The 24,003-nt window shown below is 54.0% G+C and overlaps 6 protein-coding genes across 6 annotated transcripts; 4 read left to right on the top strand and 2 right to left on the bottom strand.

The window, feature by feature from the left end:
• Window positions 1–64: 64 nt before the first annotated feature.
• Window positions 65–1,902, top strand: LRP88_04917 (ribosome-associated complex protein SSZ1; the record flags this gene model as incomplete). Its single annotated transcript, XM_083241483.1, has 3 exons — window positions 65–203; window positions 278–404; window positions 462–1,902. The coding sequence occupies 3 exons, from the start codon at window positions 65–67 to the stop codon at window positions 1,900–1,902; spliced, it is 1,707 nt and encodes a 568-aa protein (XP_083102631.1).
• Window positions 1,903–2,260: 358 nt separating this feature from the next.
• On the bottom strand, window positions 2,261–3,674 carry LRP88_04916 (uncharacterized protein; the record flags this gene model as incomplete). Its single annotated transcript, XM_083241482.1, has 3 exons — window positions 2,261–2,862; window positions 2,916–3,504; window positions 3,636–3,674. The coding sequence occupies 3 exons, from the start codon at window positions 3,672–3,674 to the stop codon at window positions 2,261–2,263; spliced, it is 1,230 nt and encodes a 409-aa protein (XP_083102630.1).
• A 2,589-nt stretch (window positions 3,675–6,263) lies between these two features.
• LRP88_04915 (ribonuclease P/MRP protein subunit POP1) lies at window positions 6,264–9,874 on the top strand (the record flags this gene model as incomplete). Its single annotated transcript, XM_083241481.1, has 2 exons — window positions 6,264–8,870; window positions 9,500–9,874. The coding sequence occupies 2 exons, from the start codon at window positions 6,264–6,266 to the stop codon at window positions 9,872–9,874; spliced, it is 2,982 nt and encodes a 993-aa protein (XP_083102629.1).
• Window positions 9,875–10,209: 335 nt separating this feature from the next.
• On the bottom strand, window positions 10,210–11,280 carry LRP88_04914 (RNA polymerase II transcription elongation factor-domain-containing protein; the record flags this gene model as incomplete). Its single annotated transcript, XM_083241480.1, has 2 exons — window positions 10,210–11,120; window positions 11,172–11,280. The coding sequence occupies 2 exons, from the start codon at window positions 11,278–11,280 to the stop codon at window positions 10,210–10,212; spliced, it is 1,020 nt and encodes a 339-aa protein (XP_083102628.1).
• Window positions 11,281–12,875: 1,595 nt separating this feature from the next.
• On the top strand, window positions 12,876–14,964 carry LRP88_04913 (uncharacterized protein; the record flags this gene model as incomplete). Its single annotated transcript, XM_083241479.1, has 2 exons — window positions 12,876–13,166; window positions 13,219–14,964. 2 exons carry the CDS (start codon window positions 12,876–12,878, stop codon window positions 14,962–14,964), a joined length of 2,037 nt encoding a protein of 678 aa, XP_083102627.1.
• Window positions 14,965–19,777: 4,813 nt separating this feature from the next.
• On the top strand, window positions 19,778–21,968 carry LRP88_04912 (uncharacterized protein; the record flags this gene model as incomplete). Its single annotated transcript, XM_083241478.1, has 2 exons — window positions 19,778–20,433; window positions 20,507–21,968. The coding sequence occupies 2 exons, from the start codon at window positions 19,778–19,780 to the stop codon at window positions 21,966–21,968; spliced, it is 2,118 nt and encodes a 705-aa protein (XP_083102626.1).
• Window positions 21,969–24,003: the final 2,035 nt, after the last annotated feature.

Genomic DNA, 24,003 nt, shown 5'->3' with positions numbered 1-24,003 from the left:
AAAGACGACCCGGTCTTTTTTACGCCTTCCTCTTCTTTCGACGATATCTCCTCGAGCCGACCACATGAGTGACAACGCGGGTGCCAAGCCGGGCCCTGAGCCTGGCGACCGAGTCGCCATCGGTATTACCTTTGGCAACTCCAACAGTTCTATTGCCTTTACTGTTGACGACAAGGCTGAGGTTATTGCCAACGAGGACGGCGGTATGTCTTGGAGCCTGTTTAATTGCATTCTATATTGTGCGCTTGAGACTGGTGGCTAACTATTCTTTGAACAGACCGACAGATTCCCACCGTCCTCTCCTACGTTGATGGCGACGAGTACTATGGTGGCCAGGCCAAGAACTTCCTCGTCCGCAACCCCGACAACACCATCGCCAACTTCCGAGACTTCCTTGGTCAAGAGTACGCCTTTGCCATTGTATCGAGCCTGTAGAAGCCATACTAACTCTAAGCGCCCAGGTTCAAGGCCATCGACCCTACCCACTCCCACGCTTCTGCCCACCCCCAGGATGCTGCCGGCTCTGTCGTTTTCACTGTCAAGGACAAGGACAACGAGGAGACTTCCACCGTCTCCATCTCTGAGGCCGCTACCCGATACCTGCGACGCCTCGTCGGCTCTGCCTCCGACTACCTGGGCAAGAAGGTCACCTCTGCCGTCATCACCGTCCCCACCAACTTCTCTGAGAAGCAGCGAGAGGCCCTGATCCAGGCCGCCAACAATGCCGGCATCGAGGTTCTCCAGCTCATCTCCGACCCCGTCGCCGCCGTCCTGGCCTACGACGCTCGCCCTGAGGCTACCGTCGAGGACAAGATCATTGTTGTTGCCGACCTTGGTGGAACCCGCTCTGATGTTGCCGTTGTCGCCTCGCGCGGCGGCATGTACACCATCCTGGCCACTGCCCACGACTACGACTACGCCGGTGTCCATCTGGACCAGGCTCTCATGGATCACTTCGCCAAGGAGTTCCAGAAGAAGCACAACGTCGACCCCCGAGAGAACGCCCGCAGTCTCGCCAAGCTCCGACTCGAGTCTGAGGCTACCAAGCGAGCCCTGAGCCTGGGCAGCAACGCCCAGTTCAGCGTAGAGAGTCTGGCGGACGGCTTCGACTTCTCTGTCACCATCAACAGGATACGATACGAGATGGTTGGTCGCAAGGTCTTTGAGGGCTTCAACCGCCTCATCGAGGGTGTTGTCAAGAAGGCCGGCCTCGACGTCCTCGATATCGACGAGGTCATCCTGTCTGGTGGCACTTCTCACACTCCCCGTATCGCCAACAACCTCCGCGGCATCTTCCCCGAGACCACCAACATCCTGGCCCCCGCTACCTCCGCCACCGCTATCAACCCCTCCGAGCTCCAGGCTCGCGGTGCTGCTCTCCAGGCCTCGCTCATCCAGGAGTACGAGGCTGCCGACATTGAGCAGTCCACTCACCCCGCCGTTACCACCGTCAAGCACATCTCCAACGCCATTGGTGTCATCACCGTTGGTGCCGATGGTGAGGACGTCTTCACCCCTATCATGCCCGCCGAGACCGCTGCCCCTGCTCGACGTGTTGTCCGCATCCCCGCTCCTAAGGAGGGTGGTGATGTGATCATCAAGGTCGTTGAGGGTGGCACCCACATCAAGGTGACCAAGCCCGAGCCCAAGGACAAGGCCGAGGAGGACGGCGAGAAGGACTCTGATGACGACTCCGACTTTGACTCGGATGAGGAGGAGGAGGAGAAGCGCGAGAAGGTGTGGAAGATCGGCAACCTCCTCGCTGAGGCCGCTCTCAAGGGCGTCAAGGCCGACGGCAAGGTCGAGGTCACGATTAACGTCCTGGCCGACCTCGGCGTCACCGTGACCATCCGCGAGGTTGGCGGCAAGGGCGGTGTGCGAGGAAATATCCAGGGCCTGTAAACAGGGGAACGGCTTTGATCAGCAAAATAGTCCAACATCAACACATGCGCCATGATTCCTTTGTTTTCACGAATGGGTATATAACTAGAGAGAGGATGGATGGAATGGACGTCTTTTAACACGACAAAAAGCACGGGTTTTATTGGTAGAATCTAGATGGCACAGATAGAGGGAGTTCCGTTGAATTGGGAACGCCAGGGATGAATGAAACGATTCAAGATTTCAAAAAAGTCATGATTTCGATCAATGCGGTACTCCTCTGTTGAAACCCTTTGTTGATAATAATACAGCTCAAATTATGTTCTCCAACGCAATGTATACCCAGTGCCCATCCATCCAAACTCCCAATACCCGTCGTCTACATGACCTGCGGGTCGCCCGGCATCCTCCAGGCGACGAGGTCGTTTCGAACGTCATCCTCCCTCACCTCACGGGTCCCCTTAAATCCCACTTCGCGGAGGACGTCGCTGCTGAGCGACATGGTGGAGGCCATGCTAGCGAGGCTACGAGAGTGGTCGAGCTCATGGATGCGCACCCCCTTGCGCCGGTTGGCGGGCGTCACGGTGACAGTCGAGAAACTTCTATCACTCGAGTTGCTGGACGAACGCCGATGGGAGGAGCCGACGGGGCCGTGATTCGGCTGGGCGTGTGTTGGCGAGGAGGCTGTGGTGGGAGATGTGCCGTGGTGGTGATGTACGTTGAGGTGAGTTACACGACGGGCATCACGAGGACGAAGAGTATCACGGTGGTCCAAGTCGTCGTCATAATCATCATCACCGTCTGTGTCCGGGGAGGCGTTTTGGGGTTTAGTCTTCCAGCCGTTGCCGCCGCTGAAGATATCCTCGATGACTTCCTCGGCCGACAGCTCAGAAGGCTGACGGCACCATGAGGCGGCGAGGACGCTGCGGTAGAGATCATGGAGCTCTGCAGTATCTCGTGACTTTGAGATGCTAGGAACAGCTATGAATACATGTCAGTCAAGTTGAGAACACGAAATCAAGGGGTAAACATACGTCCAGCGTCATCCTCTACTGACTCGCCCATGATGCCGCCGATACCGCCAAACACGGGGGCCGTCTTGAGAGGAGGAGCAACGTAGCTGCGCTCTCCATCGACTTGAACCATAAGAATTCCGATCTTCAAGGTACTGTTGACCTTGCTGTCCTGCATGAGATACCTCCTCACGATGCCATCTTCGACGACATCTGAATCGCGGCGGGGACGCCCTGTCGCGCTCCTAGTTGGGCTGACACCAATACTGCCGCTGCGCATGCGACCAGGCGACGCAACATCCTTGCCAAAAGCTTCACTCTCCTCGACGTACTCGCTGAGGTTGAGGCGGACGACGCCAAGGGTCATCTTTTCGGAGATGCCAAACTCCTGGATCACCTCGAACTCGATGGGACACTCGGCGAGGTTGTTGTTACGGTCTATGGAGATGCGGATAGAAGGCACAAGAGTGACGAAGCTGTAGTCGACCCTGTGGTTGGCGATGGGGCACTTTGCGGTGCGGCCGCGGTGCTCGGCATTCATGGAGTGGGCAAGGTTCCATTTGATGAAGGACTGGCCCGAGACGAGAGGGACATTGTTGAGGTCGTAGATCTGAATAGGTGAGCCAGGATTCCTCGTTGAGCCGCTATGGAGGAAGATGTACCTTGAGATGAAGCTCAAATTTGGGCTGGTGAGTGTCAGCATGAGTTCATTCTTGAGGGTGGAGATGAGACGTCACTCACCTTTCGAGCCTTGCCAACTTGAGGTTTGAGAAAGTCCATGTTAGCAAGCAATATCTCTCATTTCATCTTGTATCCAAGAGATTTCTCCAAGTCAGAGTAAGCCAAGCTCACTTAAGCTAAGGACGGCTTCCAACTGATGGCACCATGCACAGTTTGTCGCATCTCAGCAGAAGTGTGGTTGACAAACGCGACCAGCCCCCCACAGAGGCTCAAAAAGACAAACAGAGAAAAAAGAGAGGGTAGCGTCATGATAAACGCGGAGAGGGAGGGTCCTTACTTAAAGAGGACATCCTTCCTTGCTGGCGCGGCCGCTCTGGGTTTGGCAGACGACGACGATGCCAACTCTAGTGGCCGCCGGAGCTCGCCCGAACTGTGCGGTGCCCTATCGCCGCTATCTGATGGGCCGCTGACGACGGCGGTTTATTCACGTGGGATGGAGTTAAGATGGGATCTAGGTATTTAGCCGAGGGGACGTTGTAACTTATTGGAGTGGGCGATGCGACGGTGCGGCGCGAGTGGGTGAGAGGATGAACTGTAGGTGCATGAGGTTATCGTCACATGTAATTCCATCACGATGACAGACAGCACCTACCTCCAACGGGCTTGCTTTAGGGGGAAGGACCCCCTGCGAACTGCAGCGCCACAGGTGAAGAGAAGGCCCCTGCCAGCGGAAGCCACAGGGGGCTGAGGTTGTATCTTAGCGGCTGAGCTCCACTGGAAAACCTACCTAACCTCTCCCTTGGACTCAAGCCATATGCGGGTCATCTTCTCGATCTGATCCTGTGATCCGCCACCGGTTCGCTCTGTTTCATCCATGACCGGGGGGTCAGAAGGATTGGGGAAAAACATGGCTGCTGGTATGCTTGTTTGACCTTGGCAGAAGCAATGAAGCTCAGAGACAAGAGATACCCGGCGCTTGAGACAGGAGTCTCACTCAGCCTGGTGAATCAGCCGAGACCGTGGTGAGCTGAATAACGGACGTTGAGAATTGCAGCCTGATCAACAAGATCAACCACTACAATGTTCAAGTAAAGATCAAGAGATTTCCTCTCTTCTCGCATGATCTGACCTCGTTTAAACAATCCCCTGCCATTGTAGATACTCGAGTAATCCCAGCAAAAGACGTCACAGTCTCAGCAAAAAAGAGACCGTTTCCTCTCCCCACGGGGGAAGAGAAAACTCGACCCGCACTCGGGGCTGATGTTTTCTCAGACAGCATTTCCCGATTCGTCTGCCGCGTCCTTGCCAACCGTTGCATGTTGCATCGCTTGGTCTCGAATGGCGCTCCGGGCAGAAGCAATTTGAGGCCCCGGGGAGGGGAGTGTGATGTCCCTCTTTTCCCCCCGGTGACCTCGAAGCCCGTCTCACCGCGCGCAGCCCATGCCTGGGCATATCTGCACTTTCGGGGGCGGCTGCTGCTGCTTGCTGCGAGGAGGTAGAAGGGGAAGGGGGGAGAAAACAAAAGGTGGAATGAGCAAAGATTTATCAGGCGAGAAAGAAGAACGATCGTCATCCATTGAAGCTTTGCTTGTTGTTGAGAGTGATATTATTTGACAATGTGCGATTACTTCTATGTAGGTCAAACCTCGATGCTCTCGACTACATATTCTCGCTTATCGTATACTGACAACTCTTCCAGGTCGAGTTTCGATGCAGACACCATGCCTGGGTCGTTCGAAAGTGGTGTCGAAACTATGAGAGGAACGAGAAGCCTTGCACGCCCAACGTTGTAGATCCGCCCGAGTTCTGGTACGCTCTCCACCACATCTGCATTTTTACATCTTGAACCGCGTCGAGCCTGCATATTGACGTCGTTCTAGGGGCCACAGGCTATGCTCCAAGTGTCAACCTCCAGGGCAGCTGGCTGAGACTGTGAGGAGGCACTACAGCGTTGCAGACTGAGGCAGAAGGAGAAGTTCAAGGTCTCACGGGCCTAGATGCAACGCATCTGACGCGTTTCTTCGGTATTGGGCGTTTGGTACAGTCGGTAGGGACACTTGGGCAAAGGATAGGGCGCGGTTGGATAGCTAGATCAGGGAAGGTTGGGATATTGGAAACGGATAGGAGTTATGGGAACCTTATTAGAGGTATAGAGAGCAGCCTCATCACGGAAAGGGAGCGTTACGGGTTTGGTATAGGTATAACACTCAACACGAATGATTCGATTCCACTTGCAGAGATCATCATAGTCTTGTTATTCAAGTGATTTCGGCTGCCGCGTTGTTTGCACATCTCGTTGCCCAGCTTCTTGGCAGTGCATATCCCATTCCATGAGTTGTGGGACACTGTTTCTCCCTATAGCCTGTCAATGAAGGCATCGTTGAGCGGACAATTGATTGGACCCCTTCACCACAGCGATTTCAAGGAAAGGCTGAGGACACTATTTTCAATACCCAATGATGGATAAAACTTCGAGACAAGAAGAATCTACTTGATGTTTCTCTTCTGGGCAAAAATGTTGTGAGTTGTGAGTCGATTCGTGGTGGGTTGGAGGGGCATGAAGCGCATCCTCCATAGTGCTTATCGATAAAGCTTTATTTTCTGTTCTGCATCATTTCGCGTCTTCTCCTACCAACACTTCACATCTCTTCCAACCCTTTATACACGACACGACCCGATAGTTTCGCGATGGCTCCTGGCTCTGCCACCGCAGGCTCATCTGGGCAAGGCGCCAAGAAGCGAAAGGCCGACGCCCCAGCGCCCAATGCCCGCAGCGACAACTTTGCCCAGAAGCGCTCCAAGGTTCACATCGCACGCAACATTCCCGCTCAGCCCGCCGACGCCGCACTCAAGGATGGAGAACTCGACCTCCAGGCCTTTGTGGCCGCCCACGAGTTCGAGATACGGTCTCTCGAGCAGAGCATGGCCACATCCAAGGCTGTGGGCAGCAGCCGCGCCTTTCAGAAGGTTCCTCGAGGTTTGCGCCGTCGCACTGCGAGTCACAACCCGAAGCGAGTTCCGCGCAGGTTGAGATCGCGCGCGCAGAAGGAGATGAACGAGGATAATACGCCAAAGGTAGAAGCCAGGAGGAGGAAACCTAGGACAACACGGGGACGGATACGAGCAGAGACGGCGCGACGATTAGGAATATTGGCAGCAAGGAAGCGAAGGGCTGCGTTGGAAAAGGCCAAGGAGAATGGGCAAGACGAAAGCCCCGGGAGTGAATTGGCTGTGGTAGGACGAGCGCCGAGACCCAAGATTCGAAGAAACGAGCTCAATGAGCCCCCAAAACCTATGGCCAAGTTTCGAAAACGACAACTGAACAAGACTTGGCTACCCACACATGCATGGCACGCCAAGAGAGCGCGCATGACAGACCCTCTAAGTCCCCTCTGGCGGTTCGCTATACCGTTGACACCAAACGAAAAGATATGCCGACCTACTCATCGAGCGCAGGGTGACAGGGGCGCCGTTGTATGGGAGATGAGTTACATGAGCACTATTGGATTATACGGAAACTCTGTTGGGATAGAAAGGGTCCTCAAGCGAGTTGGAGTTGTTCAAGACTCATGTTGGAACGAGAAGGGCAGAAAATGGAGACTGGGAACCCGATCGTGGACGGGCATCTTGAGTCGAAAGACCAACACAGGACGACAAGTCATCGGTCCATGCACAATTCTCTGGAACCCCGAGTCGTCAACACAGACCGAGGTCCAAGAACCGCAAAAGAAGCAGAGACAAGTGTTTCTGCGCATTCATCCCTCGGCTTTTCTCGAACTCTTCAACGAGCTGCTGCAGCTGATCAAACAGGAGAACCCGCGACTCTATATCGAGGATCTCCGGTTTGAGATTGGCAGCATCGACCTCACTGGTCCTGGCTCAACTGAGGCTTTGCTCTCCGTGCTAACACCTTATCCTTCGAAAGACAAGGCAAAGGATCAGCATGCGGAGCTCTTCCGAGGTCTCGCTGGACTTAGCAACGCAGCAACACTACCTGCTGGTTCTGTCCTCAGCTTCCCAGTCCAAGACCCTCGTCTTAGGTATCCTCCAAGGCGGCTGGAGGTTCCTGATGATGCAGACGCGCAGCTACTGCTTCTTGAAAAGATTGCGGCTTGGCCAGCAGAAGAGAACCTAGTGCCGTATGCCATCTTTGACCGAGATGCCCGCCATCGCGCGTCGCAGCTCCCTTCACAGAAAAATGTTGATCGACGAAAGACGAAAAAGGCCCCTGGGTCTCTGTTGAAGCCAACAGCAGGCGATCCTCCCATTCCTGTCACACTCCTAGCATCACGTACTGGCACAAGTACTCAAACCCAGGGCACATGGACTCTCCTTGCCCCCTGGAAGTGCATACAGCCGATCTGGTACAGTCTGGTGCATTACCCCCTCTCGTCAGGGGGCAATCCACGGTTCGCCGGGATGGACGAGATTCGTCAGGTCGCTTTCGAACGCGGACAGCCTTGGTTCCCGGGAGATTTTCCCGGGACGGCAGCCGGCGCTGAGTGGGAGCTTGAGGAGCGGAGGAAGCGAAAGGCTGCTTGGGAGAGGCGGCCAAAGAGCAAGAGGGTGGCGTGGGAGTCGTTGGGTCTCGGCGGAGGGAGGAAGGGCGAGATTGGAGATGGCTTTGCCAGCAACTTTGAGTTGTTGTTCAAGTCGACCAAGGCACGGCGTGGAGCTGGTCCCACGAATGACCAGACTGAAGACTCCATGGACATTGACCGAGATGAGTCTACACAAGATCCAACACAGAAGAAGTCATCAGACCTTCATGGGCTACAACAGATCTCCAAGGACTCGTTCAAGCAGCTCCTTGAGATCCCTCGACCTACCACGATACCAGCAAATGCACTCGTCACCGTCCGAATCACTCTACTCTCCCGCGGCGTTGTCACACCCTGCGCTCGCATCTACCGTCTCCCTCCTCCTCCAATAATCATCCCACCCTCATCTGAAGCCGAGGTCCCGGCTACCATCCCCCCGGACTCCACTTCACACTCTTCTCTCCCGCGCGACATCCGTTCTCAATGGCTCGCCCGCGTTCCGTCCTCTACAACTCCCAAGAGCAAGGCTTCCAAGTCGTCAAAGCCTCGTGATTTGGACTCGTTGAAGCGTGTCCTTGCGCGCGAACTCATCTCCAAGCCGACGCCTTACTCTTCCGAACCAGCAAACCAATCCGACATGAATGGCCACCCACTCGTTCCCAACGCAGAGGGTCTGATTGGTTTTGTTACCACTGGGTCATTCAGTCTCAGTGAGGGTCATGGCATGGCGATTGGATCCATCGCCGCAGAGAAGGTACTGGATGGGATAGAGCAGGACCCCAAAGAAGGGCGGCTGTGTATAGTCCGCAACGCGGGCGAGAGTGTCGGCTGGATTGCGAAATGGGAGGCAATTTAATCCCAGGGTCATCCCACAGCTTATATCCTCGAGAGCTATGGCGGTGTAAGAGACATTCCATGTGCAATACCAAGGCGTGAGGGCGATCTGCGGGTGCCCGCACTTCACGCCCTTCAATGTCATGATAGTGACGTGACAATTTATCGACGCAGACAGACGGCGGTTGGTTTAGAAATAGAAATAGAGCAAAGGCGTCGTTGACATGGGCATCCACAACGCGTCTATATAAACGGAGAGGAGGGGTTCTCTTCTCACATGAACAAAACTCTAACCTCCATCATCATATCATCACCACTCTCGCTCGTGCAATATTGACGTCTTGGACATATATTCAACCATTTGATTTACATTTTCTTGCTTGGACTACTCAGAGATGGCTTCAGAGGAATATCCTACGACTGTATCGGGTGGATGTCTCTGCGGTTCAGTCCGATACACCTTGACTTTCCCAGACAGCCACGACTGGAAGAGAAGCGCACGTATCTCCCTCTCTCTCCAAAGCTCATAAACTGACAGCTTCATTCTAGTGCTCAACATGCCAGTGCTCCCAGTGCCGCAAAAACGGCGGCTCCCTCATCGCCTACTTCCACCAACTACCAGCCTCTAGCGTCGCATTCACCTCGCAGACGACGCTCTCGCGGTACCACGCCACCGAGGGTTGCGCGCGCGGGTTCTGCACCGCCTGCGGGAGCTGGCTCTTCTGGCGCCGCGAGGACGCGGATACCATCAGCATGTCTGTCGGCACGCTCGACAAGGAGGTACTGAAGCGCTGGGGGAAGCTGCTGGCGCACGCCGAGGTGCATCTCTGGTGCGAGGATGAGATTGAGGGTGCTACGGATCATCTTCAAGGGGAGAAGTGGAAGCAAGATAATGAGGGTGCCGGAGCTGAGAGGATTGATTGAGTAATGGTTTCTTCAAAAGACATGTTATATTCTCGTGTCTAGATAGCTGGGGCAAAGTGGTGGACAAGCAGTATAGTCCTGGCGCTGGTGGTATCAAATCAAAGTAAAACAACCCCCGTCCATGTTCTCATGCCATGTAAAATAAACATCATTATTCTCGCTCCAACGCCGAGTCCAACAAGGACTTCTTTTTTCCCCCTGACAAGGTGGCTCATCAAACTCTGGCCCAAACAACGCCGTGTGTGTATTCCAAGTCTTTCCAACAAAAAGGCGCCGTCCAAAAAGTCGCAAGTTGCAGATTCATCAAGCTGCTCTCATCGACATGAGAAATCTCTCTAGTCTTCTTCGCTAATCTCGCTCTCATCGCCGTCGGGGCTCTCTTGCTGGCTGTTCTCAAAGTTCTCAAACGCATTCTCCAGGTCCTTGGCAAGGTCGTCCTCGGAATCCTCGGCTGCTTGGTTTCCGTAGTCAACTTCCATAGGCTCGGGCTCGTTATGCCGCTGGATCTGGTTGTTGACGGGGCTGGGCAGCTTAAAGTCAAAATCGGGGTCGTCATCCTCTTCTCCGTCGGCGTCGTCGCCTTCTGATTCTCGCTGATCCATGAACTCGTCAAAGCGACGTACAGACGGGAAGGCGGGAGAGAAGTCGGTTCTGCGGTTGTTGCTCGTGTCGGCACCGGGGTACTCGACGAGGAGACCACCATCGTCGTCGTCATCCTCCTCGTCCTCTTCTTCTGGTGGCGGCGCACGTCTCTTGGGTTCTTCCATCTTCTTCTCTGGTTGAGCAGGCATCGGCATCGGCAGGGAGAGCTCAATGTTCTTGGGGGCCTGTTTCTTCTCGACCTTGCGCTTGGCCTCCTTCTTCGGCGCGGCAGGCTTGCGGGCCTTTGCTGCTGGCTTCTCGGCCGTCTTTTCGATCTTTGTGGGTGCTGCCTTTGGCGCGGCGCCGGTGTTGCTGTCGATGTGAGGGAACTGGCGGCGCAGGCTGTCGGGGTCCGAGTTGTCGGGGAGTCGTGTGACGTTCATGTTGAAGGTGGAATCGACGCGGTCGAGGATGAAGGCCTCGCGGCTCGCGTCAAAGTAGAGGACATACTGATTGCTGTCGAGGTTTCGCGTACCGGTGAATGCGTACTTTTCGTCGTTGTCGGTGTAGCTGAGGTCGTATGAGGCCGTCTTGCCGTGGACGGAGGGCTTCAGGCGGGCCAGGTTCGGGGCGGAGGGAGATGAGAGTGTTGGCTTGTGGTTATCTGTATAGTTTAGCACAGGAAGGTCTCTGGGGAAGATCCAGATGGACATACATCGAATACCAGTAAAGATGCCGTCCGAGGCCTTGCCCAGGAGAGCATCGCCGAGGATGACGGGATAGTTGCCCGTCTTGGTCGGGTCGATGAGACCAGAAGCCGCCATGATGGGCAACAAGAGTGGATGTACAGCTTTGACAGACACAAAGACAACCCGATGATGAGCTTCAAGGCTCCTCCTCCTCCTCTCGTGGTGTTGTCCTCAAACAAGTTGACGGACGCGCGCGGGATAATCCAAGGTCAAGTCTGGGGGGCCGAGGGTCTAGAGTGAGATGGAACGGGGCCGCTAGAAGTGGAGGAGCTAAGTACTAAGGTATCGAATGTGGAGGCGATGTCGTTTGTATTGATTGACAGAGTGGGCGGGGGTCATCAACACAGTAAATGGAATAATTGTTGGGGAGGCCCAACTGTGATGCAATGCAAGAGTCAAATCCGTTATTCGCGTCGCGAAAATGAAAGTGAAAGAGAGAGGATGAAAGAGAGGCTGAGGCTGCTCGATCTGCACGCCCTTGTTACCTCTGCACTCCACTCAATTAATCAATGTGTGAGGCGTCCATCTCAGCCACGCCTTGTCTGATGTGCATACGGATACTCCGTGACTGTCGTCGTATCGGTAAACAAGTGGTGTGAGCACACGACATGAAAGGGCCAGATTCTGCACAAGAAGGAACCATTTTTTGCCTCATGACGACAAATACCTCGGTCATGCCCCGTTACTCCTGCAAGGAGGCTATTCACGGCAACCCACGCTCAACCACGCGGTGTGTCTAGGGTAAGCATCTTTACCTATCCAGTTGTAACGCAGCGTGACTCTTCCCAGACTCATATCTCGGATTAGCCAGCTCCAATGGTTTCCTCTTCGAGTTCATAAGTGCATTTTCATATGATATATCTATATTCTATGCACAAGTTGATATCCGAGGAGGATACATACTTGACCCAGTCTCGGTTCGGACAATCGTCCCTCGACTGGCACGACAGCATCAATGCTGGGGAAAGGCCTCTTGATGGAGAGCAAGACTGCGGTCTCCTCACCTACCTTCAGAACGATGACTGTTATTATCTCCCCAAGTCGTTCAACTGGTCCATGGAAGCAGGCACTGACCGAATGATAGGCTCTCGATGCTCTGTTCCTGGAAATATAGCCGCCCGCTGGTTAAGCGCCCAGCTGTGCATTGGGAGCTGGACCCTGGCACCGAAACCCTGCTGCTCCTCAGCTTGACAGAAACACATGCCTCGTGGATCTACTTTCCTCGCCGTCGGCAGGCGTGCAATTACGCGACTTACGGGCAACTAAATTATTTGAGTCTGCTACATTTCTTTGCCAGATCGAAACGAACTGTCAATAATTAAACTACCGACAAATTGCACCCTGGCCACCTATTTTGAGAAGCTTGGATTCAACCTTAGCATTGACTGTTGGTTGCAACTGAGCCTCTGGATTTAGAAGCCCTGCTCTCGTCCAATGCGAGATGTCATTTAGACGCCGTTACAGCTCCCAGCTTGGATCAGGGAATCCCAGTTTAGAGCCAACAGAGCCAACAACCATGGTTTGGATCTCATAAAGGAAGAAAACATCGCTGTTTCGGTCTTTTGGTTCATTAAACAGATTCAACTGCCAACCAAATCGGGATATGGGCCGTTCATATCGGTGATCTTTGTCAGTTCTCCAAAGACCTTGGTCAACAACACTCAACCAAGATGAGCCAAGACAACAATGCCGGCTTTACTGAGGCGGAACTTCGACAGCCTGGCCATTACAACATCCGGCTGAGCGATACAGGCTCAATGAATAGTTCCAGCACCGACCTCGGAAAGGGTCAGCTGCATGCTTTCAAGAAGCAGAAACTGGATCTCCAAGGCCTGTCTGCTGATTTCGCCGTGATTGTGCTGCCGTTTTGCCTTGTTATTTTCTCTTTTCTCGTCCTGCGCCTCGATGGGATTTCCGTCGACAAGGAAACATTTGCACAATGGCAAAATGCCATCACTGTTGTAAGTTCTTGACCCCAGCCACCTCTCGAGACCAATGAGCTGACAGTACCAGCTTGCCACTCTGTTTCCCATTCTATTCGCTGCAATATTTGGACGTCTCATCTACCAGACGGCAAGATGGAGTCTGGAAAGAGGCATCTCGCTGGGCTCTCTGGAGCAGCTGATGGGCAGTCGAACCGTCGGGGGTGCTCTCCTCACCCAGTTCCAGCTCCGGGCCTTGAACCCCCTGGCTGCCTCTCTGATACTGGTTTGGGCTGTATCCCCTCTGGGCGCGCAGTCCATACTGCGGATGTTGGGCTCCCGACTTGACGAGCGAGGCCACGCTTCGACCGTTGTTTCTTTCAATACGGATGCTGAATCACAGCCCTCCCACAACGACGGAGGACCATCAGAATCCCACCTTGACTTCTTGTCATCCTTGGGGACCATGTTTGGCGCTGCCCTCCTTTCACCCAAGTCAATCAAGACGGACTCAATGGACGTTTGGGGCAACGTCAAGATCCCCTTCCTGAAGTCGCACAACAATGATAGCTGGCAGAGCGTCTCGTGGAGTTCCAAGCTCGAGCATCACTCTGCTCTCGTTGGCGTCCCGGTGGTCAACGTCTCGATGGGGAACACCACCTTCTCTCTCGAGTCGAGCTACATTGACCTCAAATGCTACAACTTGACCGGGATTGAGATGGATGGTGTTACTCAGTACCGCGACTTTGACTGGCCCGACTGGGACTCGCCCGGGCCTTTCAAGAATGGCACTTGGTACGGCTTCAACAACACGTTCCAGGACGAACATCGTCGTTCCTGGGCCATTGCCCTGAACAGGTTTGTCGATGTGTATTGGGCCAACAGGACGCTGTTGATGCAAAGGGCAAGGCCCATGCGAGCCTCCAGCCCATCAGACGCGGCCCGGACCCGACCCGCCATCTTTGCGAACGAGACAGGGGTCGAGGTCAAACCGGCAAAGCTCTACTTCCAGGCCATTCTCAGCAACGCGCTGATGCGGGACACACCCAGCCTCACAGCTTATTGTGATATAGCGCAAAAGTATGTCGAGTCTCGCGTGACGTGCCGCCGGACAAGCTCGACCAGCCAGCAGAACTGCACCGTCACGGCACAGAGGCCTTCGCAACGACATCACGCGCCCGAGGCTATCACCCCCCTCTCATTCCCCGCCGTGTTTCGGTGGATATCTAAATATATGCCACTGGCAACGGCAGTACGAAACTCTGGAGTATGTGACCTAGCTCTGCAGTACATGGACAAGCCCGCCCTAGATACAATGGACAACGACGTATCTTTCTCTTTTATCAATATTGATGAAGAGATGTTCAGTCTGCGGCTAAGCCAGGTGCTAAACACGTATATACTCCTGGGCCAGATGTATCTTCGAGCCGTCGGCAGCACCAAAACTAGCAAATGGGTCAAGGACAAGTGGAACGTGACAACGCCGGTCGAGGTGGTCAACCTGGTCGAGGTCTACTCGGTCACGGGGCTGTGGATGGGCTTCTGCATCTTCTCGTGCATCGCGCTCAGCGCCAGCGGGATCCTCAGCGTCTTCTTCACTCACCTGGCCAGCGGGCCCGACGTGCTCGGCTACGCGTCGACGCTGGTGCGGGACTCGCGGTACATCCAGATGCCGCCCGAGACGGGACAGATGGGCGGGGCCGACATGACAGTCGAGCTGAGGGACATGAGGGTCCGGTATGGGTTCACGGGACAGAACTCCAAGGGGCAGGTGTGGGTTGGAGTTGGGCGGGAGAAGGATACGAAGCGAATAAGAGATTACCTCGCACAAGAATAAACCAACAACCTAATGTAATTGATACCCTTGAATGATGAATGGCATGTGAAGAGTGATCAAGTTGGTGATTACACCCATCAGGACCAACTTGACCGCTCACATCATCCCTCTGCCCGACCCGTAAGTACCTGATGTTAACCTGTTGGTTACAAGGTAAACTTGAAGATCGGCAACGATTGACAGGTTGGCTTACAAGCTGTTGCCCCGAGCCAAGCCTGTTCCTGTCTGCAAACCCCCCACACTAGCCACGGGACAACTAAAGTAAAGTTCAGGTGACGTGTGTGACTGTTGGTGACAGCATCTGCCGACGAGCCCATCTCGATTACAGCCTAGGTGACCGACAGCTTGGGTTCGCTTGCCCGCCGATCGAAATGCCAACTTCGAGCCCGTCCTCGTACTGTCAGCGCCTGTCTCAAGGGAAAGGGCGGGAGGGCGGCCGTTGGGTGACGGCTCATCTCGGTCTCGGGAATCGACGATCCGGGCGTCGATCACTCATGCATATAGCTGAAAGGAAGAAGAAACGAGGGAGCGGATGTTTGACACAGTTGGGCACCACCAACTTGTCTGTTGGGCTGCCTACCCGCTTGATCATGATGCCATTTGGGATCCTAGCCCTTTCTTTGCAGAATGGCAATGTCAAATTACGAGAAAAAAGCATTCAGTGTATCACAGCCCCTTGTAGTTATTCCCCAGATCTTGGGTATGCTTGATAGGTGCCAGCCATGAATGTGTATGAAATGCTCCGTACTCTGTGCCGACCTAGGTAGGATATGGACAAGTAGCCAAGACCATCATATGCATAATGCATAAAAGAAGCAATTCTTGATATCGCCAAGGCATCTTTCCGTATGTATCCCATAAAAGAGAAGCGCTTGGTCGCCGGTCGAGAGAAGCTTGAACAAGCCGACAAGCTTTGCATATTCTTCAGCGGCGCCTTGTCCGTCGGTCATGAAGGACAGAAAGATGACAGCTCTGATTCAGCCACAGGATAGGGCCCAATGGGTTCTGGAGCGTCAACGAGATCGCGCCAGGGCAGCGCCATGTCTGATGAATGGGTTTTGGTGGGGATCCGTGTTGAAGGGGGTCTGTAGATGGAACGATTATCATTCGCTAGGAGATGAATACACCTCTATCGGTTACCCATGCAAAGTATAGATATAGTCGAACTATGTGTACTGGCTGAGGGAAGTATATACCGTTCATAACCTGCGTCTCCTTCGGCAAGCAGCATGTCCTCTCGGCCGAGCTTGACAAACACCATCTTTCCTAGACAAGATCAGCAAGGGTATCGGAGCATCTGAATTAGCATACTCCGTACATAGCTGTGTACGGATATACGCAGCCGATTTCTAATGCAACCTGCAGATGCCCGTAATATGTCTCGTCTCCCTTGCTACTGCGCGCGCGCGCGTCTCCGTCCCTGACAGCAAACTCCACAGTACAACAAGACAGCCCTGTCAGATCAGATGTCAGTTTACTACTCTCTTGCTGACCGATGGCAGCTCGATCAGAGATTGTGGAGTTGTGTGGTTCCAGCTCTGGACGCTTCGAGGCTGATCTCCGAGACACGCATCGTCGTTGCCAGATCAAGATCTGCGGGCATCACAAACAATTCACATTTCTCGCTTGCTTGATCGTTTTACCGCCTTCGAGCAGACACTCAGAAAACTCGGCTTTCCTTGCCGCGCCATCCTTCAGCTTAAGAGTCTAGTCCCTTCGGTAAGAGATATTCAATGTGGACTGGGCCAAGGGCAAAAAAAGCAAAACATATTCGCGGGACGGTAGGTAGTGTTGGTGGAGTTTTGGAAAGTGATCATCGCATGTTCTTCTCGCGAATGACCGGCACAACACCGATTCTGCAACTGGGACTGACTTCTCCTCTTTGAGAGGACAAACGATCAAGGGGAGAAGAACCAAAAAAATCTTGTCAAACAAGATCCATCGACATCTGCATCGGCAAGACGGACAATATGTGGGGGACACCGGCGGATGCCGTGGGAGAAATGGGGAAACTCGTTCGAGGATCCTTTGCAATTTTTCAATCTCCCATCATGACTTTTCGGTCTAGTGCCCATCGTGTTGGGCAATAATTCCCTCGGACATGTCAAATACTATGTGGTTATGCGACTCTGGTGCAGCAAGTTTAAGAGTTGTAGAGGTGGGTCACGGTTGATGTCGTACGTTTTCAATGGGTTGAATCGGCGTCTTCCTAGCTCTTGTACAAGAAGAAACTGAACGGTGGAAAAAGAAACGAAACTTGAGATGCCCAACACTGACTGTAACCCACTGGAGCCGAACTGCCTCGGCCTCTGCTCCATGGGTGGACAGGTGGAGTTGTAGAGAAAGCCTCTCGGGGGCCTCAAGATATCACGGCAATCCAACGGTGTCTCTGATGGCCGGATGCGATAGGGCAATGCAGTTTTCGCAGGATGAGATTGTCTTTGATCTGAGATGAAGAGATCGACATTACATTGGCGATGGGTCCAGATCCCTCAGGTCAGGTCGGTCATTAGCAACAGGTCTTCTGACTGTAGAGCAGGCCTGTAGTGTGCCATTCGCCTACGTCATGGTGCAAGCGACTACCAACGCATTCCTCTCTCTGGGCTAGAGTAGCGAGTAGCCATCACAGTAGGCTCTCCCAGTCACGCCCACACATGCCGTCAAACGGTGGGATGCAAAATGCAATGGTGGTGTGTTGAGGACCAGTTTAACAACGCAAAGCGCCGGTATTAAAAAGCAAAAACCCCAAGAGGGGGGGCGACGACGAAGAAGACGAGGAAAGGGAAAAAGAAACGAGAGGCTGATGGCAAAGGCAAAAGAAGAAAGGAAATAATAGGGAAATGGGACTCGTCCACGACCCGGCCGAGAGTCTCCCAATCATTGGATGTCCATTCGGCACTACCCTTCCCTCACCCTAGTCCAAGCCTGGCCCGCCTGACCTCGCCTGACTGCCGGGGACGGCTTTGTATGAAGGAAGAGCAGGGAGGAGTCCGCTGCCGTGGGACGATGTTGGCGATGGACTCGAAAAGAGCTGAAGGAGAGACAAATGTCCAAACAGAGATACCCGATCATGAGTGTACACCCCTTAGTTGCAATGACAGATTCCCGAGGCGACAGCAACAAGGGATGACGTTGGGAAAAGGGAGACAGAGTGAAATGGCTTCTCCTTGCCTTATTTGCTCCTATCCCCGAGAACTCACATATTCATCGGACAAGCTCCCATCGACTTCTATTTGACGATGCATGATCCCTTGCCCTGTTCCTTGACCCCCTTTTCCCCACCACCATTGGGGCACCGCCTTTTTCGCGAGAGTCTGAGAAGAGCTTGCAGCGACAAGAGACTGACTGACAGGAAGAAGAAAACACACAAGAGTGCCAAAAGGCAGGACCCTTGTCAAGCCCCCTTGTCCTCTCTGGTAAAATAGTCCCTCTCCTCATCCTCGTCCCCCCCACCCATGTCTTTGCCGCCGCCCTTGGAGGGGGGTTCCCCTTGTAAGCCAGACCCTGGTCAACGACGCCGGCCGCAACGCAAACCAAACCAAAAAAACCCTGGCCAAGCGGTTGCGGACCCGCCCTTGGGATCGTGAGCTGATTGAACGACGGGGTGGATGATTGCTTCTTTGCTAGCTTCTGCGTGATGCCGATTGTCAGTTTGTTGGTGGACACCGCACCGCAGCGTCCGTGCCGGGTGATATACTTGAGCGATGACGAGAATGAGGAAGAGAGAGATGGCATCGGACCGCCGAGGATGCCCTGTCCTGTCCAGCATGTGTGTAAGTTGGCCCGTTCCTGGATGGCGGTAAGATATTACGAACGGATACTCGGGTCAGTAGACAGACAGCCAGCCAGCCTTATAATAATAACCTTGTTGTTCCTCTTGTAACACTCTTGCCCGTCTGTCCTGTCTCTTCTGGTCTGGCTCTTCCACTCTTTCGGAGCAGATATCCCAGCGTGACCACGGCCAAGTGGAGGTGCTGATAATTATTAAGGAAACACATCCCGGCATCTTTTTTCCCCTTCTCCTCCCTCTTTGAACCTGACCTCGCCTGTCAAAGAAGCCTCCTGCATTTTTTTTTTGTAGCAAGGCCCGGATCCCTGAGCCTTGTCTGTCAGCGGGACGACTCCATTTTCGATCCCTCCCTTCTTCACTCTCCGAGGTCCGTCTTGTTAGTGGTTGGGCTCCATACACAACTATCTGGCTCACCTTTGCGCCGACCGCTCTCTTCGTTTATTACCAGATTATCTGCTATTCTATTACCGCCTTTATATCAGTACTGTACACGCATACATCTACTGCTGGCATCTCATCTGCCACGTTCCAAACTGGACCCAATTCTCCTCACCACTGGCATCGAATCGCGAACGCAAGCTTGATTCTGGGCCCTGCAACTGCGACTCCAACTGCACACCCCATTCATCCACCCACTGAGACCTGATTCAAAAAGACTCGAGGTGTCAGACACTGTCAATTCCGCCCGCTCTTCCGAGATAAATGCGCTATTCGCCAACGGGCGCCCCAAGAAAGAAAGGATCCGTCCGTCCTTGACCTTGACCTTGTCCCCAACCTGCGTCCGCGTCCATCCATCGAGTCGCGCTGCCGAGCCGCCCTCCGCTGTCATCCGCACCTACCTACCTACCTTATTAGATATCACCCCACGCACGCCCTCAACACCACCACTTTTTTCTTTTAACCAATCTCTTGATTTTCCTCTCAATCATGCACTGAAGGAGGCCAAGAAAACACAGACTCTTGAACCCGACTCCCACCTTCTTCCTCCCCCAATCTCCCCTGGCAGAGTCGCCCTTACCAGCCATGGCAGCTGCGGTGCTTCGCCAGGGCCCTATCATCGCCGTCGACATGCCCGCCAACTCTAACACCACCACCACCAACACCACCACGACGCCTCTAACCACCACCAGCGTCAGCGCCGGCGTCAAAACCGGCTCCGACCCCGAACACGACGCCACACCCCCCGAGCTTAGCGATATCGACTACTTCCTCACCGTTCTCCAGTTGCCCTCTGGCCGAACCGAGGGCCAGATAGAGGACGACCTCGTCTCCAAGGCCAGCGCCCTGGGTATCTCGACTGCTGCCGTCGCCGATAAGCGCATCACCTCGAGCGTCGAGTCAGCCTCTACCGTCTACAACGCCCGCACGTTTTCCATGCTATCTGGTGGATCTACGAGCACAGCTCTCACTACGCATTCCTCCCTCTTTGGCCCTCCTACACCGGACCTCTCAAGCGCCAGGCAGTCCAAGGATTTGAGCTTTGCTCAGTACGACCGTTACTTGTCCATTATCGATCCTCACCACAACCATCCCAAGTTTCTCAAGGAGCCGCCACCTCCGGATCCGACCACCCAGAGCATCTTTAGTGGCAAGACCAACAAGCGAAGCCTTTTCAGCGTCAAATCGGGATTCAAGCTGCGATGGAGGAAAAAGACTCCCCAGCCTCTCGAGGTCCTCATGTGTGTACTTCCCCGGATCCCGACCTGGATCGTCTCACAAGAAAACCATAGTGTGCTGACCGGCTTCTTATAGGACCTGTGTGTGCTGCCATGCCGATTTCAAGAGCTCAAGCTCATTACACAGCATCACCTGCGGCCACACATACTGCGCCGACTGCCTTAGATCGCTTATTCACGCCGCCATGGCTGACGAGTCCAGCATGCCTCCACGGTGCTGTGCTCAGCCGCTGCCGGGCTCCGTTATCAAGGACCTGCTGAGCCGGGACGCCCAGCAGGAGTTCCTCAAGTCCATTATTCAGTATAGCACCCCCTGGCAGGCGAGGATATTCTGCCCTAACCCCTCATGCGGCGAGTTCATCCCGCCGCACTACAAGCTGGACCCGAAATACCCCTTCAATGTCACCTGCCGCAAGTGCAACACCCGGGCATGCCTCATGTGCAAGCGCAACGCCCACCCGACCGGAAAGGATTGCCCAGAGGATTGGGAGCTGGATCAGGTCTTGAAGATGGGTGACAAGGCCGGCTGGAGGCGGTGTTACAAGTGCCGGAATCTGGTCGAGCTCGTCGAGGGTTGCACCCACATGACTTGTCGGTGCAAGGCCCAGTTTTGCTACATCTGTGGTGGCGTGTGGGACGCCAATATTGGGTGCCCCAACTACTGCAATGGTGAGGAAGAGATGGAACGGAGGAGGCGGGAGGAGCAGGTCCAGCTGGCCGAGTATGAGGCAGAGAAGCTTGTGCAAGAAGCCGCAGCCGCCGCGGCGTCAGCTGAGCGACTCGAAGCCGAGGAGCGAACACGAAACAAGGACGACTTTTCCAACCTGGCCGAAATGCAGCGGCACGAAATGGAGCGGTTCCTCGAGTTTGCCGAACAAGGCAGGGAACACATGAGGGCCCGATATGCGGAGCAGAAACAGGCCATGGTGGAACGACATGCCGATCAGGAAGAAAAGATGAAGGAGAAGCACGCCAGGGCTGTCAGCCACCTCGAGGATCGACAAGTGGCTGCTGAGATGGACCTCCGATCTACTCTGGAGGCGAGCGAGCGAAGTGTCAAGATCCGACTCAAGCACATGGAGGCTTACTGCGATGGTCTCGGTCGTGGTGGTGACCCCAGCTCAAGCTCGACTTCCCTTCCCCATCGCGTGGTGACGGAGCGGGACCTCCGTGAGCTGGGCCAGCAGTACAACATCCGGGACGGCATGGAGAGGTCGCACCAGGCCAAGATCAATGTCATGCGGGACCGACAGGCCAAACGCATGGAGGAGCTCATCGACCGCCAGGAGACCGAGCATGAAAAGTTTCTTGACCGATGTCGCGACGAGCTTGAGGGCCTCGCTGTCCAAGCTGCTCACGACGAAGAGACATTTGCCGGCACGTTTGCTGCCAGAAAGGCCAAGCTGGTGCGCCGGTGGGAGCTCGCCATTGAGATTCTTCGCAAGGAACTTGAGGCCCACGATGGCGTCAAGTATGCCCCGATTCCCACACCGATGTGGCCCGAGGACAAGACGGCAGAGACCCCTTCGACAGAGTAATCATGTCTTTGCCTTGGGTATTATCAATGAACGATACCGTGCACGAAGAGCACGAGTGGACAACGCATTTCAGCAACGGCCTTGACGAGCACCCGGATTTTTCTACTATACTACCTATCTACTTTCCCTTGGGATATTTACGACCACCCCGACTTCTTTTCTTTTTCGACCTTTTTCTTGTTTATACGGTTTTTTACTTTGTACGGCATGATACCAGGCCAACCAGCCATGGGAAGCGGGCAGCTCTTGAGCATGTTCCGCCGGTTTATTTGGAGTTGAACGCATTTTCAAGCATCAGCATAGCATTGTCGTCTATTTCCTTTTTCCTATACACTGCGGACCTGTTTCCAGGCCACGAAAAGAGCGACAGACGGTCGGATGAGATGTTATCACGATCTCACCCTGGCATGTTAATCGACGTTGGAGAGGGAGCGTGTCCATTTTTTCTCTATTTTGTGATTTACCTAGTTCATACCCCCAGACGTTGGTCGTGCTGCGTCATGATAGATTGGAGATCTCCAGATCATAGAAAGATGAGAGGGTTGTTGACATTTGCGAGTTTATGCTCGACACTGGCTTGGTGTGTAATGATCTGGATGTTGTGAGACTTGTATGGATAGATGACGGATGGAGGAGTGCACGGCATGGCTGAGCATGATGATGCCTTGGGATTGATAGAAGAGAAGTGAAGTGAAGTGAATTGACGAACCAGATGACCAAAGCGTCTAATCTGTATGCATGTCTCCGAAATTATGGTTCCCGAGTGAGACACTTGTTGAGTGAGAGCATGATCCTTGATGTTGAACTTGAACGCTGGGTTCCTTGGCTCTAGCTCAGGCTCACCGTGCCCATCGCATTTTGTTTGCCTCCGAGGTTGTTGACCAAAACTCTATTCAACCTCGTCTTTCCTCGGCATCCTACATTAGAAGCACGGCTTCCTGCTCAGAATCATGCCGGTAGATGTCGAATCTCCGAAAAGGAAGAAAAAAGGCAACCGCATCAAGCGAATGGTGTTGCAGTGCTACGTGAAATAGAGTTGCAATGGCCGACGAGACACACATACAAACGCGCGCACATACACACGATCCTTGCGTACAAGGTCTGGGGGAGTTCGCTCCGTTTGTTTTGGGGGGACGGAGTTGATGAGCAAACACGGGAATAGGGCGCGTGTCTCGGAGAATACAGATGGAGATACTGATACTGTACGGAGTCGAACTTTTCTGTGTCAGGCAGGTGAGGTAGTGGTAGTCTGCAGTATTCCGTGTAATTGTTACTCGTGTTGAATGTGGCATCATGTTTGCCCCCCCTTTAGAACGCAGAACCTGTCAAAAGGAGAAACCAGCGCCGCACCTTTAGGCATCAAGAAGGGTGTTTTTTTCTTGTCTCTGCCCGTTTGGCGAGATCGACAGGGACGCAGAGGCCAATGTCTACAGGTGTGGCTGCAAATGTCCCAGGGATACCTCGGCACCTTTTTACTCGTCGATGCTTTCTCGTTTGAGAGTAAGAGGACGAACAGGCTTTATTTCCCGTTACGTGCTCTTGTTCTAGAACACGAAACGTGACCGGGATATGAAACACGAGGACTTTCGAGTCTGTCTTTTGCCGGCGACTCGGGCCGTGTTGGTTTGTTGCTGCTGCTGGCTCGGGAAGGGCAACTAAAAATAGGAGGAGAACCGTCCAACGACAGCCATGGTTGATGGGATGACGGGAGGATGCTTGGGGGGATTCAAGGCGCCCGAGTCTCAGAAGTGATGGCTTGCTTGCTTGCCTGTGGGTGTAAGCAAGCAGCAGGTCTCTCGATATAGCATAGCATGGCTGCAGATGCCCGCAGACGCAGAAGTGCAGGGCTGTTTCTTGCGCCAGAGACTGGACCCGAGATCCATCCATCTTCTACAGTGTAGACGGGGACTCCTCATGTTGGTTGCCGTGAGGAGGAATGAGGCCTCGGTGAATTTGGGCACTGTTCTGTGTCTGTCCGTGTCCGTGACTCAGACGGGGGCGGCAAAGCATGATATATGGATGGCTTCACGTTTTG

Source organism: Fusarium phalaenopsidis (assembly GCF_050370095.1).
Source record: "Fusarium phalaenopsidis strain FUZ10S chromosome Unknown contig_32292, whole genome shotgun sequence".
Classification (NCBI taxonomy): domain Eukaryota; kingdom Fungi; phylum Ascomycota; class Sordariomycetes; order Hypocreales; family Nectriaceae; genus Fusarium; species Fusarium phalaenopsidis.
Note: the sequence above shows the minus strand (reverse complement) of the source record. Positions and strands in the feature narration are given on the sequence as shown.